General features: G+C 39.9%; 1 protein-coding gene across 1 annotated transcript in view; it reads right to left on the reverse strand.

The window, feature by feature from the left end:
• Positions 1-16,556, reverse strand: part of CUNH4orf51 (chromosome unknown C4orf51 homolog) — a 47,236-nt gene extending 30,680 nt beyond the window's left edge. The window contains 5 exon segments of the mRNA XM_040484629.1: positions 8,548-8,638; positions 9,073-9,268; positions 16,326-16,401; positions 16,403-16,537; positions 16,539-16,556. Coding sequence (XP_040340563.1) covers positions 8,548-8,638; positions 9,073-9,268; positions 16,326-16,401; positions 16,403-16,537; positions 16,539-16,556 — 516 coding nt within the window.
• Between the last annotated feature and the right edge of the window lie 2,006 nt (positions 16,557-18,562).

Raw genomic sequence — 18,562 nt, forward strand, 5'->3', positions numbered from 1 at the left:
ATTTGGGGTTTGCTTAGCTGTATCTCCTTCAGCCCATTGTGGACCTGGGGCCGGGATGGAGGAGTATATGTAACTAAAATCATGTACACATGCAATAGGGCCATACACTACTTATTTATGCAATTTTTAGAGTCTTACAATTTTATGTGCTACGACACAGAATTCTACAGACTGGCCACTGGGAACACAAGTCTTTGAAAGGTTGTTTCCGTGAAGACTACATTCTAATATTTAAAAGTACTTCATAAATTCCCTTTTGGAAGACAAATTACAAATAAGAAACTATCGTTGTGGGGGAAAGTCCACAATGGAAGGTCCATAAAAACCATTGTTCAACACACAATTATAGGGCATCTGGTTTATGCTGAGCCCTGTCTCAGGTGCTAGAGATACAGAGACAAACAAGGTGGACAAGTCCCTGCTCTCATGGAACTTATGTTCCAGAAATGGAAAGAGATAACAAGTAAACAAATACAATAATACATAGAAAGCAAACTAGGCACCAAGATAGAATTTAAGAGGGAAAGATTGTGAAGAACTTATTTTAATTTTTTTTAACGTTTTATTTATTTTTGAGACAGGGAGAGACAGAGCATGAACAGGAGAGGGTCAGAGAGAGGGAGACACAGAATCTGAAACAGGCTCCAGGCTCTGAGCTGTCAGCACAGAGCCCGACACGGGGCTCAAACTCACGGACCGCGAGATCACGACCTGAGCCGAAGTCGGCCCGCTTAACCAACTAAGCCACCCAGGCGCCCCTGAAGAACTTACTTTAAATATGGTGGCCTGGGAAGACCTCTCTGAAGAGGTAACATTTAAATTCATACCTGAAGGATGCAGCTCAGCAGAGCTGGGATAATCACATTCCAACAAAGAGACTGTGTATATGCAAAGGTCCTGAGGTAGGAAATGGCTTAGCATTTTCAAGTTACTAAAAGAACAAAAGGGCAGAGGCATGCAATGAGACTGGAAAGATAGGGTCATGTTTGTGCAAGACCTTATAGGTTTTGGTAAGGAATTGGGATTTTTATTGCAAGTGAGACAGGAAAAAGAAGTGAAAACATCTTGTTTATGTTTTAAGATCTCCCCGTGTGAAAACATGACTTGTGAAATAGTCTGGTGAATTCTCACTGCTTTTAGAAGTCTTTTGAGGTTTGGAGAAGTCTTCACAGAAGAAAAAAAGTGGGAGTAAAAGAATAAGTGAAAAAGAAGGATGTTAAAAATGGACACAAGTACTTGAACTAATGTGACAAACTGTCTCCATGTTGTCCTCTTCAAATATTATTTGATTCTTGTAAATATTCTCCTAAACATCGTCATCCTTATAAGAAGCTATATACCATACAACAGTTCCAGGGAGCTCCTTCTAGGACTTGGAATTTGTTATCTGCGGTTAGGGAATATCCCAGGGAGATCTCACACATGTTGGCACATCTGGGCTTTGATGTGGTCATAGTATATAAAACCTCCTCCCTAGTCTATATTACATCTCCTGAAACAGCACGAATCAAAGAGGCCAGTGTACTGTTTTGCAAGGGTAACTTGGGCACATCTTAGAGGGGACACAGGCATGGTGCAAAGAAGAAAAGAAGGGAAAGGGCTTGCTGGGGAGTGCTGCCTTCTAGTGTGCTGCATTCCACCACATTCTTCAGAAATTGTTTCTGCTGGAGAGAAGGTTTTTAATTAAAAAAATTTTTTTGCTAGTGTCTGTCTTAGCAGAGTATAAATGGAGAGACAGTTAAATTGTTTAACAATTTCCGTTTGTTGTAATGCAGTTTTATAATGCTTGATTTTTATTTGTTGAGCCCAGAAATAAACTTGCACATATATAATCAATTAGTTTACAACAAAGGAGCCAAGAAGATACAGTGGGGTAAGGACAGTCTCTTCAATAAATGGTGCTGGGAAAACTGGCCAGCCTTACAGAACAAAACGAAACTAGACTACTTTCTTATGCCAGACACAAAAGTTAACTCAAAATGGATTAGAGATTTGAATGCAAAACCTAAGGCCATAAAACTCCTAGGTGAAAACATGGATGGTAAGCTCCTTGACACTGGTCCTAGTGATGTTTTCTGGCTCTGATTCCAAAGGCAAGAGAAACAAAAGCAAAAATAAACCAATGGGACTACATCAAACTTAAAAGCTTCCGCACAGTGAAGAAAACCATCAACAAAACAAAAAGGCAACCTACTGAATGGGAGAAGATATTTGCAAATGATATATCTGATAAGAGGTTAATATCCAAAATATATAAAGGAGTCACACAACTCAACAATAACAACAAATGTCCCAAACAAACCAATTAAAAAATGGGGAGGACCTGAGTAGACATTTTTAAAAGAAAACCTACAGATGGCGAACATGTACATGAAAAGATGCTCAACATCACTAATCATCGGGGAAATGCAGATCAAAACCACAATGAGACATCACCTCACCCTGTTAGAATGGCTGTCATCAAAAAGACAAGAAATATTAAGTGTTGGCAAGGATGTTGAGAAAAGGGAACATTTGCGCACTGTTAGTAGAAATGTGAACTGGTGCAGCCACTATGGAAACCAGTATGGATATTCTTCAAAAAATTAAAAATAGAACTACCAAATGATCCTAGCTATTCCACTTTTAGGTATTTATGTGAAGAACATGAATTTGAAAAGATATATGCACACCTATGTCCACTGCAGCATTATTTATAATAGCCAAGATATGGAAACAAGCTAAGTATCCATGGATTGATTATCCATTGAAGGATAAAGAAGATGTGGTATTCATATAATGGAATACTACCCAGCCATAAAAGAGAATGATATCTTGCCATTGATGACAACATGGATGGTAAGTGAAATAAGTCAGATGGAGAAAGACAAATACCATATAATTTCACTTCTGTGTGGAATCCAAAAAACAAAACAGACAAAGCAAAACAAAAACAAACTCTTAGATACTTGGGAGTTACCAGAGGGGTAGGGGTATTGGGGTGAGCAAAATGAGTGAAGGGGTTCAATTGTATGGTGATGCATGATAACTAGACATATAGCATTGATCACTTTGTAGTGTATACAAATATCGAATTATAATCTTGTGCACCTGAAACTTCTATACCAATTATATACCATTTTTTTTTACTTCAGTAAGAAAAAAAGAGATTCTAATTTTTATTAGCTATTTTTTTGTTCTTTGAATGTGAGAGATGAGCATGTGATGGACCATAGGAGGGAAAGCCACAACCAAATCAAACACTTGGAAAAAAAATGGATAATAATGCAAAAGGAAAAACCACCTTAGTGTAGGTAGAACAAAAGACTGAATGAATCTTTGAAAAGCAATTGTAAAAAAGAATTTGAGAGTATTTTTCCTATGATGATCATAAATCGCACTTAAGAACAGCCCATCTGATGGGGGCGCCTGCGTGGCTCAGTCGGTAGAGTGTCCAACTTTGGCTCAGGTCATGATCTCGCGCTCTGTGAGTTCGAGCCCCGTGTTAGGCTCTGTGCTGACAGCTCGGAGGATTCTGTGTCTCCTTCTCTCTCTGCTCCTCCCCTGCTCATGCTCTGTCTCTCTCTGTCAAAAATAAATAAAAATTTAAAAAAGAACAGCCCATCTTATTTGCATATTGATGAATGTATATGTGTCTACAAAGAGACAATCAATAATAGATCAATGGTCACTTGATTCCATGCTTTACCTGCCATCATTAGGGGCTTCTAGCAAAATTACGGTTGATAATCCAAAAACTGGGCATAGAAATTGAAAAGAAACACAAGAAGTTATTATTTGAGTAAGTTAAATAATTCTACCTAGGTGTACTGTCACCTCTCAAGGAAGAGAGTAGTCATCAAGTTAAGTTAAAATGACCGTTGGAGGAGAGTGAAGAAGGCAACATGGGCCAAATCACTTAATAAGTCATCGTCATGAATGTATACACTTCTGTTGTTTCTTCCTTTCTTCCTACCAGTACTGTGCTATGACAGCAGAAGAGGAGGTAGGAAAACATCATGTAGTAGGAAATTGTTGCTTTTGCTTTCAAGGGGCGCCTGGGTGGCTCAGTCAGTTAAGCATCCAACTTCAGCTCAGGTCATGATCTCACGGTTTGTAGGTTCAAGCCCTGAGTCAGGCTCTGCACTAACAGCTCGAGACCTGGAGCCTGCTTTAGATTCTGTGTCTCCCTCTCTCTCTCTCTGCCCTTCCCCTGCTTTCTCTCTCTCTCTCTCTCCAAAATAAATAAATCAATAAACATTAAAAAAAAAAAAAAGAGGGGTGCCTGGGTGGCTCAGTCAGTTGAGCACCCAGCTTTGGCTGAGGTCATGATCTTATGGTTCATGGGTTCTATCCCCACATCGAGCTCTGTGCTGACAGCTCAGCGCCTAGAATCTGCTTCGAATTCCGTCTCCCTCTCTCGCTGCCTCTCCCCTGTTCACGTTCTGCCTCTCTCTCTCTCTCTCTCTCTCTCAAAAATAAAAAAATAGGGGCGCCTGGGTGGCGCAGTCGGTTAAGCGTCCGACTTCAGCCAGGTCACGATCTCGCGGTCCAGGAGTTCGAGCCCTCGTCGGGCTCTGGGCTGATGGCTCAGAGCCTGGAGCCTGTTTCCGATTCTGTCTCCCTCTCTCTCTGCCCCTCCCCCGTTCATGCTCTGTCTCTCTCTGTCTCAAAAATAAATAAACGTTGAAAAAAAAATTAAAAAATAAAATAAAATAAACATTAAAAAAAAAAAAAAGAACTTCCACCCATCCAGCTCCAGGACCACTCAGCTACCAGCGCTCACAGGCCATGGGTAATTAGCATGGTTAATCAGAATTCTGAAGGGCAGAGATAGCAGTGTAAATGCAATAGGACTGGACTCTGCGCTACTCAGATCAGATACACTGTCACCTTAACTTACTGCGAATGACGTGATCAGGCTGTTTAATTCCCCGTACCCTAGCTCAGACTTGTCTTGGAGCTACACAGTGTGTTTTCATTTTGTGTTCATTACTGCAAAGGGGAGAAAGAAAGTCTGTCCCGATTTTAACCATAGCACAAATGGTTAGCTGTCCTGTCCTCTTGCCTCAACAAACCATAGAAGAACACATAAAATCCACTTCAAATGTACTATTCCAATAAAGCCACATTTTAATAGGAAAGCCCGCAGGATAGTGATTGTCCGAGGCAGCCATTAAAGACGTTTATCTCCATTATTTGGGAAATAGTGTCCACTCTACACCCATCACACATGCACGCGTATTAAACCTTTAAATACTAAGTGAGAAAAATGACCAGAAGATTTTATAAAGTGCTAAAAAGTCCTAATTTGAGATTTCAAGTCGTATTAAACCTTTGAAGATGGCACCCTGAGAGATAGAAATTATATGGGAAAACCTATTGTGTTTTTTCCTCAAAATCAGCCTGCGTGTGGCAGGAAGGCTAGTTGTTCCCCTCTATACTGTGAAGTTGTTACCAGGAAGTGGCCACCCAGCCAAGGAACCCATTTGTAAACAGTCTGGAATCTAGGTGGAGCCTTGTGTCTACTCCCATTGCAATGTGACCCTGAGAGAGGCACATACGTCATTTCCAGGCTGAAGTGAGAAAAAAGGTGTGCCTTCCCTACACTTTAAAAGGAAACAAAGAACTCTGGCACCCCAGGGGATGGTGGAACCCCCAAATAAAGGGAATCTGTGTCCCTGGAGCATGTGGAACGTCTGTGCCTGCAAAACACCCACCTTGGGCTATATATAAAGAAAAAAATGTTTTATTATGCTAAGCAACTGGAATTTGAGGTTTCCATGTTTCAGCGGCTAGTGTTATTCTAATATAACTAAAACAGGGTGATGGTGGTGGTTATAGATGAGTAAATATAGCTTACTTGTTGGTGGTTTATAGCTTTGGTTTCTCTTCTAAGTTTTTTGATGTACCCAGTCAAGTTCAGAATACCTTACCTGGATCTCCAAACTCTGGTAGAAGTGACATTCTGGGACTAATAGGGATGAAGACATTTTGGCCCCAGAATAGCTCATTTTTAAGAATCACAGATCCAGGGTGCAACATATTCGTTTTCTCCCTAAAGACACCTTGTCTTTCAGAGGCAAATGGAAACCATGTGGACTATACTCAAGAGCCTAAAAGTTACAAAGACAGCAGCCCTGGCAAACGGGCGGGCTCGCAGCTGACTGCCGCACTTACCCTTAGCATCTGTAGACTCTGGGGAACCAGGCCTGCAGAGTGTGGGACTGAAGGCAGAGCCATTAGGTGATGACACCCTTAAGCAACTAGAAGAAACAAGTTATGAGTCTGTGGGTGATGAGCCACAGCCTATGGTTTTAGAGGGATTTTCACTCATCTTTTCATTTGACTCCATAAACTTTTGCTTCTGCTCCTCCTTCTGCACTCCCAGCCATAACCCTGCACTCCCATTAAAATCAACCCAAGCTGGACTTTCTTATTATCTAGTGATTTGTTTGTTCCATTTCATCATAAAAGGGTAAAACATTCAATTTTTCTACATGAAAAGCTCAAACATTAAGTTCATAATTGTTTTAACAGGATTTGTGAGTCTTTCTCTCCGGAGTGTTTTTGTTTTTTTTTTTTTTTTAATGTTTATTTGGTTTTGAGAGACAGAAAAAGAGAGAGCATGAGTGGGGGAGGGACAGAGAGAGAGAGGGAGAGGGAGGCACAGAATCCGTAGCAGGCTCCAGGCTCCAGGCTCTGAGCTGTCAGTACAGAGCCCGATGCAGGGCTCAAACTCACAAACTGTGAGATCGTGACCTGAGCCGAAGTCAGATGCTTAACTGACTGAGCCACCCAGGTGCCCCAGGGGAGTTGTTTTCAAAATAAGTGCTATGAGTGGAACAGGAAATATTACAGTAATTGTGTTGATTTCCCAGGAAAGTGTAGAATTTAATAGCAGAGGAGTAATTCAGGAAATTTCAGATTATGTGTCTATCATTCAAAACACGTATGATACTTTAGGCAAGCAGGGTTTTGGTGGGAAGCAGTTATTTTGTATAGAATGGGCAGTCATCAATTTCTAGAGTGCAGCACATTGTTTATGGCATCTAATTAGAGGGAGAAGAGAGTCTCCAAGCTCCAGGGACCTGGAACTATGTGTGTGAGGTAGGTGTAGAGTGGAATTGATGTTAGCCTAGAGAGTCATAAAATGCTCCTGGACATTCATTCAGCTAACAAACTAGCCCTAATCATCCCTGAGACAGGGCCTGGTATCCCACCCTACATCTTCTCCTAACCTAAAGCAGCAGGTGAGTCACCTGAGGGTGTGAATTTTAAAATGCAGATTTCTGGGGCACGTGGGTGGTTCATTTAGTTAAACGTTGGACTTTTGATTTTGGCTTACATCATGATCTCACGGTTCATGGGTTTGAGCCCTGTGTTGGGCTATGTGCTGTCAGCGTGGAGTCTGCTTGGGATTCTCTCTCTCTCTCTCTCTCTCTCTCTCTCTCTGCTTTCCCCTCAAATTAAATAAATAAATATTTAAAAAAATAAAAATAGGGGCGCCTGGGTGGCTCAGTCGGTTGAGCGTCCGACTTCAGCTTAGGTCACGATCTCCCGGTCTGTGAGTTCGAGCCCCGCGTCGGCTCTGGGCTGATGGCTCAGAGCCTGGAGCCTGCTTCCGATTCTGTGTCTCCCTCTCTCTCTGCCCCTCCCCCGTTCATGCTTTGTCTCTCTCTGTCTCAAAAATAAATAAATGTTAAAAAAAATTTTTTTTAAATAAAAATAAAATGCAGATTTCTGAGCCCAATCCAACTAATTAATTCTCAGTAGGTTTGGGGTAGGTCCAATACAGGTAGTCAGTGGACCAGTTTACTAATGTCTATGGGAATCTTCTTTGCTTCTCTTTATATTTTTTATCGCCTAAGCAGACATACCCAAACACTGTGGTTTGGGCTGTTTTTTTTAAATGATATATAGAAATACATATAAATGAAATTATATAATACATGCTGCATCTGGCTTATAGTGCTCATTACATTGTAACATTATGGTTATACTCAATATGGTATGGTATATGGTTTGTGAATTTCATTTTTAAAAGTCTCTTTCCCATTTTGCTAGTGGATTGTCTTTTCCTCCTAGATTATAGTATGTTTATACTATATTATAGTTACGAGCCCTCTGTCGGTCACTGAGTTGAAAATATCTTCATCCTCTCTGTGGCTCACATTTTCCTACCTTTAGTGGTGTATTTTGTTACCAGAACTTCTTAATTTTAAAGTGGTTCAACTTATACAACTTCTTCTTTGTGTTTAGGGCTTTTTGTGTTCTGTTTAAGAAGTCTTTGCCAACTGCAAGATCAAGGTATTCTCTGTCATCTAATGGCTTTATTGTTTTGCCTTTCATACTTAGATCTTTGATTCATCTGGAATTCATCTACCTAGAATGGCCTTTCTCCACTGCCCTGCCACCTTTTTCATAAATAATTGTCCATATATACAGAGGTCTGTAGGCTCTTTATTCTGTTCCATTGGTCTATTTGTCTATCCTTATGCCATAATACCTTCTTAATTATTGAGGCTTTATAGTACATTTTGTTATCTGTAGAGCAATCCCTCTTACCTTGTTCTCTTTTGAGGGTGTCCTGGCTATTTCCTTGTCTTGAATCATCTTGTCAAATTCCATAAAAACATCTACTGGAATTGCATAGAATCTATAAATCAATTTGCGGAGAATTGATATTTTTACAACTTTTAATCTTCCAATCTAAGAACATGGTTTATCTCTCATTTGCTTAGGTCATCTTTGTTTTCTCTCATTAATGTTTTACAGTTTTCTGTGTGGAGATCTTGCCCATCTTTGATTACATTTATTCCTAGAAATTTGACATATTTTGGCCTACTGGTAAGCACTAAATTTCTTTCATATTTCCTTTTTTTAATTTATACATTCATGAAAATTTTGTATCATGCTATCCTTTCCTTTCTTATAAAAATTCATTTATACATCCCTTCATTATAACAACGTTTCTGCTCTCTGTTCCCCTTGTATTATTTTTGTAACAAACTAATGCTCCATATTCGTCCAGTGGCTTTCGATAAGGCCTGGCCCAGTTCCTCTTCACTTCAGAAGCATGGTCCAATGTACTGCTGCTTTTTCATAAAGGGATTTGTCTGTATAAGTACCAAGTCAGAAAGGAAAATCATTTCAAATACTTCGGGACTGTTCTCCAAGGCCTGGTCAGAGTTATCATAGCTTTCATCTTTTCTGGGTTTGTACTCCTCCTGAGCAACAGTGAGGCCACCCGGGAGTCCGAGGTTGAGATAGGCAAGCAAGCATTGCCCTAGAACGTAAAGGAGAGTACTTAAACCCCTACAACATCCGGTTTTGTAGATTACTCAACTGAAAAGAGCAACTGAAAGAGTGACTACTCAAAAGCCCCTGGAGCGACACTGAGTTTGGCATCAGGTGGCCATGTTGCTAGAATGGGTCTTGCACCCTCTTACAAAGTGGCATTTCCCATTGTTTTCTAATCATAAGAATCATGTGGAACATATGGTAAACATTCAGATTGACTGGTGCTCCAATCAGAATTTCTAAGGTGAGTGGCTTGAGAATCATTCTTTTTAACAAAACGGATCATTCTCATGATCAAACAAGTGTAGGAACCATTGCTTTCAAGAACTATCAACAGGACAGTTTCAGTGCCACAAACCCTGACATTCTTGCCAAAGTTCTGCAGTTTTTCTTGAAAACACACTCGTCAGATTGTTGCACACCTATGGCTAACTTTGAGAGTTTTTGAAAAGTTGATTTTGACAGTTCTTCCAGGATTTTTCTGTTTTTATAGAGGAGTGGATATACATATATCCTCCCTCTGCATTCTGGAAATCCTGACCTTCATCAGTTATTATTACTGCTGCTGTTGTGATTGCTATTATTATAAAATGTATGTAACCTAAAATTCACCATTGTAGCCATTTTTTAAGTGCACAGATCAGTGGCATTAAGTACATTCACAATGGTGTACAACCGTTGTGCATCTATCCATTTCCAGAACTTTGTTGTCATCTTAGAAACTCTATGTCCATTAAACAATAATTCCTCATTTCCCCCTCCCCCTATTCTTTAGTAACCTCTATTCTACTCTCTGTTGCTATGAATTTTCCTATTCTAAGTTCCTCGAATAAGTAGAATCTTACAATATTTTCCCCTTTGTGTCTGGCTTCTTTCACTTAGCATAATGTTTTCAAGGTTCATCCAAGTTACTGCATGTATCAGAATTTCATTCCCTTTTTAAGGCTGAATAATATTCCATTGTATGTATATGCCACCTTTTGTCCATCCATTGTTTGTTGATGGATGTTTGGGTTGTTTTCACCTTTTGAGTATTGCCTTCATGTTTTTTGTATATTATATTTTATTTATCACTCAATTCAAAATATATTCTAATTTTCATTGTGATTTTATTTTAACCCCTGGGTTATAAGAAATGTATTGTTGGGGCCCTTGGGTGGCTCAGTCAGTTGGGAGTCCAACTTTGGCTCAGGTCATGATCTCGCAGCATGTGAGTTCAAGCCCTGCATCAGGCTCTGTGCTTACATCTCAGAGCCTGGAGCCTGCTTCGGATTCTATGTCTCCCTCTCTCTATGCCCCTCCCCTGCTCATACTCTGTCTCTCTGTCTCAACAATAAATAAACAATAAAAATAAAAAAAAGAAATGTATTGTTTAATTTCTAAATATTTAGACATTTTCTAGTCTTCTCTTTGTCATCAATTTCTAGTTTGATAACATTTGTGAGAGAACATACTCTATATGATTAGAATCCTTTGAAATTTGGCACTTTTTAAAAAAATTTTTTAACATTTATTCATTATTGAGAGACAGAGAGAGATAGAGCATGAATCAGGGAGGAGCAGAGAGAGAGGGAGACACAGAATCCGAAGCAGGCTCCAGGCTCTGAGCTGTCAGCACAGAGCCCGATGTGGGGCTTGAACCCACGAGCAGTGAGATCATGACCTGAGCTGAAGTCGGACGTCTAACTGACTGAGCCCTGCAGGTGCCCTTGAAATTTGGTACTTTTTAACGGCCCAACATATGGTCAGTTTTTGAAAATAGCCCACATACTCTTGAAAATAATGTGTATTCTTTAGTTGGTGGGTTCACTTCTCTAGATATGTCACTCAGGACAAGTGTCTTAATCATGTTGTTCAAATTTGGTGTGTTCTTGCTGATATTTGTTTGTTCTACCAGTTACTGAGAGAAGAGTGTTAAAATGTTCAATTATGATTGTGGATTTGCTCATTTCTCTTTTAGCATCTCCGGTGTTACCTTTTTTAAAATTTAACTTTTAAACAATTTTAGATCAACAGAATTATTGTGAAGACAGTACAGAGAGTTCTCATGTACTCCACACCCAGTTACATCTATTATTAGTCATCGTGTCTTCTTAGGTTCCTCCTAGTAGTGACAGTTTCTCAGACTTTCCTGTTTTGATGACCTTGACAATGTTGAGGATTAGTCGTCAGGTATTTTGTAGAATGTCCCTCATTGGGAGTTACCTGATGTTTTTCTCACGATTAGATGAGGGTAATATATTTTGAGGAAGAAAACCACAGAGTTAAAGTACCATTCTCATACCAAGGCTAAAGACTATCAGTATGGCTTATCATTATTGACATTTACCTCTCTCGGCTAGCTTGAAGTAGTATTTGTCAGGTTTCCCCACTATAAAGTTACTGTCTTTTCTCTTTCTGTGGTCAATGGAAGAAAGTCGCTGTGCACAGCTCACACTTAACTACTCTGAGTTATGCTCCACTTCCTTGAGTACAAGATAACTACATAAATTATGAAAATGTTCTGCATGAGGGATGTGTCCTTTCCCCCCTCACTAATGAATTAATTTAGTCATTCATTTATCAGAGTATGGACTGGTGCCTATTTTATACTTTGGACTATGATCCAACGCTGCTTTGTTTTGTTGCTTAAATTTTTCCAGCTTTGGTCATTGGGAGCTCTTTCAGTTGGCTCCATCATTTTTGTTTTGTTTTGTTTAGTTTTGTTTTGTTTGACACTTTCTTACTATCTGGCACTACAAGATACTCCAAACTCATCTTATATATCTTCTGCTCCAGTCTGAGAATCACCATTTGTCCAAGAAACTCTGGTTCCTTTACTAGACGATAGTATTAAAAACTAAAATCTGGGTATTTGGTGTGCTCACTGTTCCAAGGTCTTATTTCTAGGCCCTCTCAGCCGATGTCCCATACTGATATGGGCTGCACACAGGGACCAAGGAAGCACACGTGTGCATACTAATCTGTGTATATACATAAGGCGATAAATGTTTCTTTACATAACCATCTATATCTATATTAAGCTAAACACGTGTTCATACTGAGGTACTCAATTCTAATCCATTACTACGTGGATCATTCTATCCTCTTCCCTTTGTTTATCATTAAGTTCCCACTCCAACATCCACTGTCCATCTACTTGATTGTTCAGTTCCAATATACGTATAGTGGTTTCAGAATTGTTGCTTGTCCCCCTATAGGAAACAACTTTATCAACTAGAGTACAGAGGTTATGTATTGTTCCTTTAGCCTTTTAGTCTCGCAATCTCCATTCATTTCTAAAGTCACTTAGATCCGGGGCCCGTGGGTGGCTCAGTCAGTTAAGCATCTGACTCTTGATTTCAGTTCAGGTCATGATCCTAGGTCATGGGCTTGAGCTCCATGTCAAGCTCTCTGCTGACAGCACAGAGCCTGCTTGGAACTCTCTCCCTCTCTCTCTGCCCCTCCCCCCCAAATAAATAAATAAACTTAAAAAAAAATAGTTACTTAGATCAACACTTTATTCCCACACCTCCTTCCATGAGCTTGTTTCATACATTTGTAATATACATTTATATCGCTTTGTCACATTTTGTATGCCATCCTGGGAACCCTCCTACTTCCTAAATAATTTCTTTAAATCTATTCATATTAAATGTTACTCTTTGCTCTGTAAAGTACTATGGGTTTTCATAAAAACTTAATGTCTTATAGTCACCATCACTGTTTCATATAGAATAGGTTCACTGACCTAAGAAATCCTTGTTCTTTACCTACTCAGCCCTCTCCTATCCCCTGTCAATCACTGATCTATTTACTATCTTAGTTTTTCTTTTCCAAAATATCATATAGTTGAATATGCAATGTGTGCCTGTCAGACTAGCTTTGTACAGTTAGGGCTATGGAGCTAAGATTCATTCATGTCTTCTGTGGCTTAATACCTCATTTCTTTTTATTGCTGAATTATAGTCCACTGTGTGGATGTGACAGTTTTTATTGATTCACCTATTGAAGGACATTTTGTTTCCTTCCACTTTGGGGCGATTATGAATAAAACTGCTATAAACATTCACATGCAGGTTTTTGTGTAGATGTAAGTTTGCAGATCAGTTAGGTAAATATCTAGGAACGTGACTGCTAGATTATATAGAAAGACCATGTTTAATTTTGTAAGAAACTGCCACCCCTCTTTGTTTTTAACCGAGTTCCCTATTTGTTTCCTTCAAACACAAATAGCTTGTTTCCCTGGTGATTATTTCCCTCACCAGACTATAAGCTCCATGAAGACAAGAGCCATATGTATGTTTTGAGCACTGATGTGGCCCCAGCATCTATCCTAAAAGACCTCACATATAGTAGCAGCTTAATAAATATATGATTAATGAATGAATAAAAGAAATAATTTAATAAAAAAAGCATCAAGACTTAAAATTATTTATACCGAGCCATATCCCTGTCTAGGCATTCCAAAGGGCAACTCTTTTTTTTTTTTTTAATTGAAGTGCTGTTGACATACAATGTTACATTAGTTTCAGATGTCAAAATGCAACTCCTATTTTAACTTTGGCAGACAAGTGGAATTGATAACCCACAGTCTACGTTTTATACCACACTAATCTCCCTTCTTCCAATGTTTCTTGCATGGATCTTTCTTTTTGCATGTTTATGAATTTTATATATTTACTGTTAAAACTGATTCAGAACCAAATGATTGAGACTTCTACCAATTTTCTTCCATCTTGTTTTATATGGCTAGTCAATGTATGTGGTGAACAAATAAGTGAAAAAAAGGTCTTGTGTTTTGTATACTTAATATTTCCCTGCCTTAACACATTTTAAATAACCAGTCATTTTATATTTTATTCAAAAATCCCCCTTGGACCATTTTCATTGTATAGCAGTGTAAAAATGTCTGCTTAGAGCCTTACAAAATTTTAATCAAACAGCTTTTGCTCAGAACTTAAGACATTTGCCTTGGGGCTAAAATTAACCAAGAAAAAGATTAAAAACAAAAGCAAATTTAGAATTTAATCAGTGCTTTCAAAATGAGCTGAATCTGCCCTTCATCTTCATTTATAACACTTACTGCTTTTTAACCTGTAACAGAATAAGCTGTAGTTATGCCAACGATATATTTACATTTCTGAGGTCCCCCCAAAAAGATAAGCCTCACAAGGTTGGGGTCTTTCATGTCTGCAATGTCACAAGAGGGCATTGGTTGGAATGATGCATGAGATCATCACACTCTGAATAGGACACAGATTTCAAGTTCTGGACATTTTCACCAGATGTCATATTTCTGTACTTTTTGAGTTACTATTTATTTATTTATTTATTTATTTATTTATTTTTTTTTTTCCTGCTCTGATGATTAGATCTGTTTGGATACCAGATTTCAAACACTGTTTTCAGAGAAGACGACCCTGGCCATGCATAAAGATTCCTCTATCTGGCCAAAAGGTATTTTAGAATTCACAGAATTAGCAAAAGGATTTCCAAAAATAATTCAAGTGTCAACATACTGGAGAGCAACTAAAAATACAGAGACTAGAGTGGCACCTGAGTGCCTCAGTCGGTTAAGTGTCTGACTTTGGCTCAGGTCATGATCTCACGGTTCGTGGGTTTGAGCTCCACGTAGGGCTCTGTGCTGACAGCTCAGAGCCTGGAGCCTGCTTTGGATTCTGTGTCTCCCTCTCTCTCTGCCCCTCCCTCACTTGCACTCTGTTTCTCTCTGTCTCTCAAAACTAAATAAACATTAAAAAATTTTTTTAATAAAAATACAGAGATTAGAGTGTGTTGGAATAAACTAGACAAAGCATCTAATAGAAGAGGAATTCTCTGGGGCGCCTGGGTGGCTCAGTCGGTTGAGCGTCCGACTTCGGCTCAGGTCACGATCTCGCGGTCTGTGGGTTTGAGCCCTGCGTCGGGCTCTGTGCTGACAGCTCAGAGCCTGGAGCCTGTTTCAGATTCTGTGTCTCCCTCTCTCTGACCCTCCCCTGTTCATGCTCTCTCTCTGTCTCAAAAATAAATAAAAACCGTTAAAAAAAATTAAAAAAAAAAAAGAAAAGAAGAGGAATTCTGAGACATTTTCGTTTTCAGCACTGTTTTGATGATTTGGAAAGACCCGGAAGGCAGTACAGTTAATAATTATTAGGGCATTATTTGAGAAATTACTCACATCTCAAGTTGGAGTCAAAAATCCAGTCGATTTTCAAATACATTTCCAGAATTTGGATGGGATAGTAGACAATTAATATACAGAGGGACATATTTCATAACAAGTCCTCATAGTTTTCCACTTTTGCTTTCTGTCTCAAACTCACTGAGCTATTTGTGGTTGTCTGATCGTACTTGGATTAAACACTTCTTTGCCTTTGTGCATATTCTCTTCTCTATGCAATATGCTTTTCCTTTCCCCACCTCCTAAACCAGCTCAGAGGAAACCTGCTTCACTGAGATCTTTCCAGAAACACAGTACCCCTTCCCCCACCACAGACACCAATAAAATGTCCTTCCTTTGTGATTACTTATTTCTATAGTTTCAGTCACCATATGAAACAAATTCTTTTTTCCTATGGGCCTTTGGTAAGACTGAGCTTAAATACTCAATGTCTTTCAGGACCTCAACGCTTGCATTTATGGATAGATGATACAAGGTGGGGAAAAGAGGAGGATTTTGTCAACTTTCCTTCTGCTCTGAGGGAATTTTTCAACTTCTAAAAGTGGAAAAACTAGGCAAGAAACAAACTGAAATTCTCAGGAACACCTCTTTGCTGAACAGAGAATACAAAATACCTACAATTTAATCAAATACTCACATTTTTATCTCTTCAAGAGTAGATAGTTATACATGATGTTGGGACTAAAAGAGAATATAATCACAATTTCAGCTGGTAACTGACATTTAGCTCTTCTTCCAGCTGACATTTACACAGGAAAATACACAGAGTTAAAAGTCTATGAAGGCTCTCAGGGTCTACAATACCTTCTTCCTCCTACTAGCATTCTTGTCTATTTATAGTGACATATCCAGGTGCAAATTACAAAGAAGTCTTACTGGTTACACTCAGGCCAATGCTGTCCTGCTTTAAGAGAAAATCGGCTGCATGTGGACTCATCCAGTTGTCTTTGCCGGTAACTAACTGGCTGCGTATGTCGTCACAGAGGAATGTGACCACCTTGCTTCATTCTGCCAAGATACGCCAGCCTTGCGTCTGATCAGATCGAACTGTTGAGAGGTGAGAGGGCTGAAGGGCAGAATAATTTGTGGAGTCAAAGTAGAAGAAGTGTGACATCGCTACGGATGCCCTGCTCTGAATGACAGCTTTTCAAGCCCTGTACATAATGGAGAACTAATTTCTTTTTAGTGTCAAATAATTGACTGGGCTCACCAAACTTTCTAACTCTGATGCTCACAGAACGTATAGGCTTAACTCTCTTAAAGTTGCCAAGCAACAGAACACAAAATTCCACAAATTCTACCCCCAAGCCCCAGATTTTAACTAGCAAATGCATAAGGTATAGCACGTTCTGGCCTTTGCTCTGAGCAATATACTGCCGCAAATTATGTCAAGAAAGCAGGGGGAAACTGCTTTCCTAAATAAAATCGTGAATTCTAATGATGGTGGTTTAAGAGGTGGAAATGAGATAAAAGAACAGTGCCAAGCATTCATTTTTTTCTAAAGACTGGGCTCCAAGGATCTGGAAGCAAAATGAACTGCTTGTGATGTCAACAGTAACAGGTGACTCAGACAGCTTCTCCTACGTCATAGAGCAATGATGCTTCAGCTGGCTACACAACTAAAGTCACCCCAGGAGCTGTTAAAATAAGCAGCAACTCAGACCTCACCCACCCCCCCATCCCACCCCCATAAAGCCTGATTTAACTGGTCTGGAGTAGGGCCCAGGCACTGGTATATTTTAAAGGCTGACTCCTGAAGAATTCTAAAGACAGCCGGGGTTAAGAATTAAGGTCACTGAAATACCACTGTGAGCCTTTTTTAGGTTGAGAGGTGATAGTATTCAATCTTCCATTCACGTGATTTCCTCCATCCATCACTACTAAATATGTTTGCCTATCCTTCTCCCCATTAACAGTTCATTGGCAAATCAAAATAGGTTTTTCAGCTTTCATCCTTTTATCAGCTCTTGGAGGGGCACCTGGATGGCTCAGTCGGTTAAGCTTCCAACTCTTAATTTTGGCTCAGGTCATGATCTCACACTTGGTGGGATCAAGCCCAGAGACAGGCTCTGCATAGACAGCTGGGTGCCTGCTTGGGATTCTCAGTCTACCTGTCTCTCTGCCCTTCCCCCACTCTCCCTCTGCCCTCCCGCCCCCCCCCCCCAAAAAAAAACAAAGCAAAAAAAAACCACTATCAGCTCTTGGAGCAGTTCTCCACCTTCAGTGTTCATTCCCATAACCTGTGGAATTCTTTATAAATGCTGATGTCATACCTCATCTGGATGCAATCAGAGGCAACTCTGCCAGCAGATCCATCACCAGCATTGAACAACCAGCATCTCCATAGGTGTTTGGATGAGCACCTACGGGGCCTGCTAAACATGCAGAGGCCTGAGCCCTGCTTTCAGGGACTGCACAGGTCTGAGGAGAAGCCTAGGAATCAGCATACTTACATTGTTATGTGATTCTGATGCAACTGGTCTTTGAATACTGGGAATGGTGCTCCAGGAATAGAATTCAAACAGCCCTTTATAGTGAGGCTGGGGCGCCTGGGTAGCTCAGTCCGTTAAGCATTCGACTTCGCTCAGGTCATGATCTCACAGTTCGTGGGTTCCAGCCCTGCGCCCCGCGTCGGGCTCTGTGCTAACAGCTTAGAGCCTGGAGCCTGCTTCAGATTCTGTGTCTCCCTCTCTCTCTGCCCCTTCCCTGCTTGTACTCTCTCTCTCAAAAATAAAATAAAACATTAAAAAAGTTGTTTTATAGTGAGGCTAACATACTACGGGCCATGTTTCTTTGAGAATAAAATTACTGGCAAATAATTTGTAGTATTTAAAGTTAGGAGTTTCTTTCCTTAAAACTGTAGCTGGGAATATAAGTACCCTCACCCTAGAAGAATTAGGCAAAGATTTCAGACCCAGCTGCTGTTTTTCCCATGGAACTGGGGCTCCTTCGAGAAATCCAGATCAGATAAAATGGAGATGCAGAGGGAGGGAGGGAGCCGAAAACCTGGCTACCAGCACTTTTGAACCCACCCAGTGTCAGGTAATAACCGTGCATATGCTTCAACCATTCTAGCGAAAACGGTGGTTTTAAAGAAATCTCTCCTGGCAGTATATATTA

The sequence above is a fragment of the Herpailurus yagouaroundi genome, unplaced genomic scaffold (assembly GCF_014898765.1).
Source record: "Herpailurus yagouaroundi ecotype Mexico unplaced genomic scaffold, PumYag 28, whole genome shotgun sequence".
Taxonomy (NCBI): Eukaryota; Metazoa; Chordata; class Mammalia; order Carnivora; family Felidae; genus Herpailurus; species Herpailurus yagouaroundi.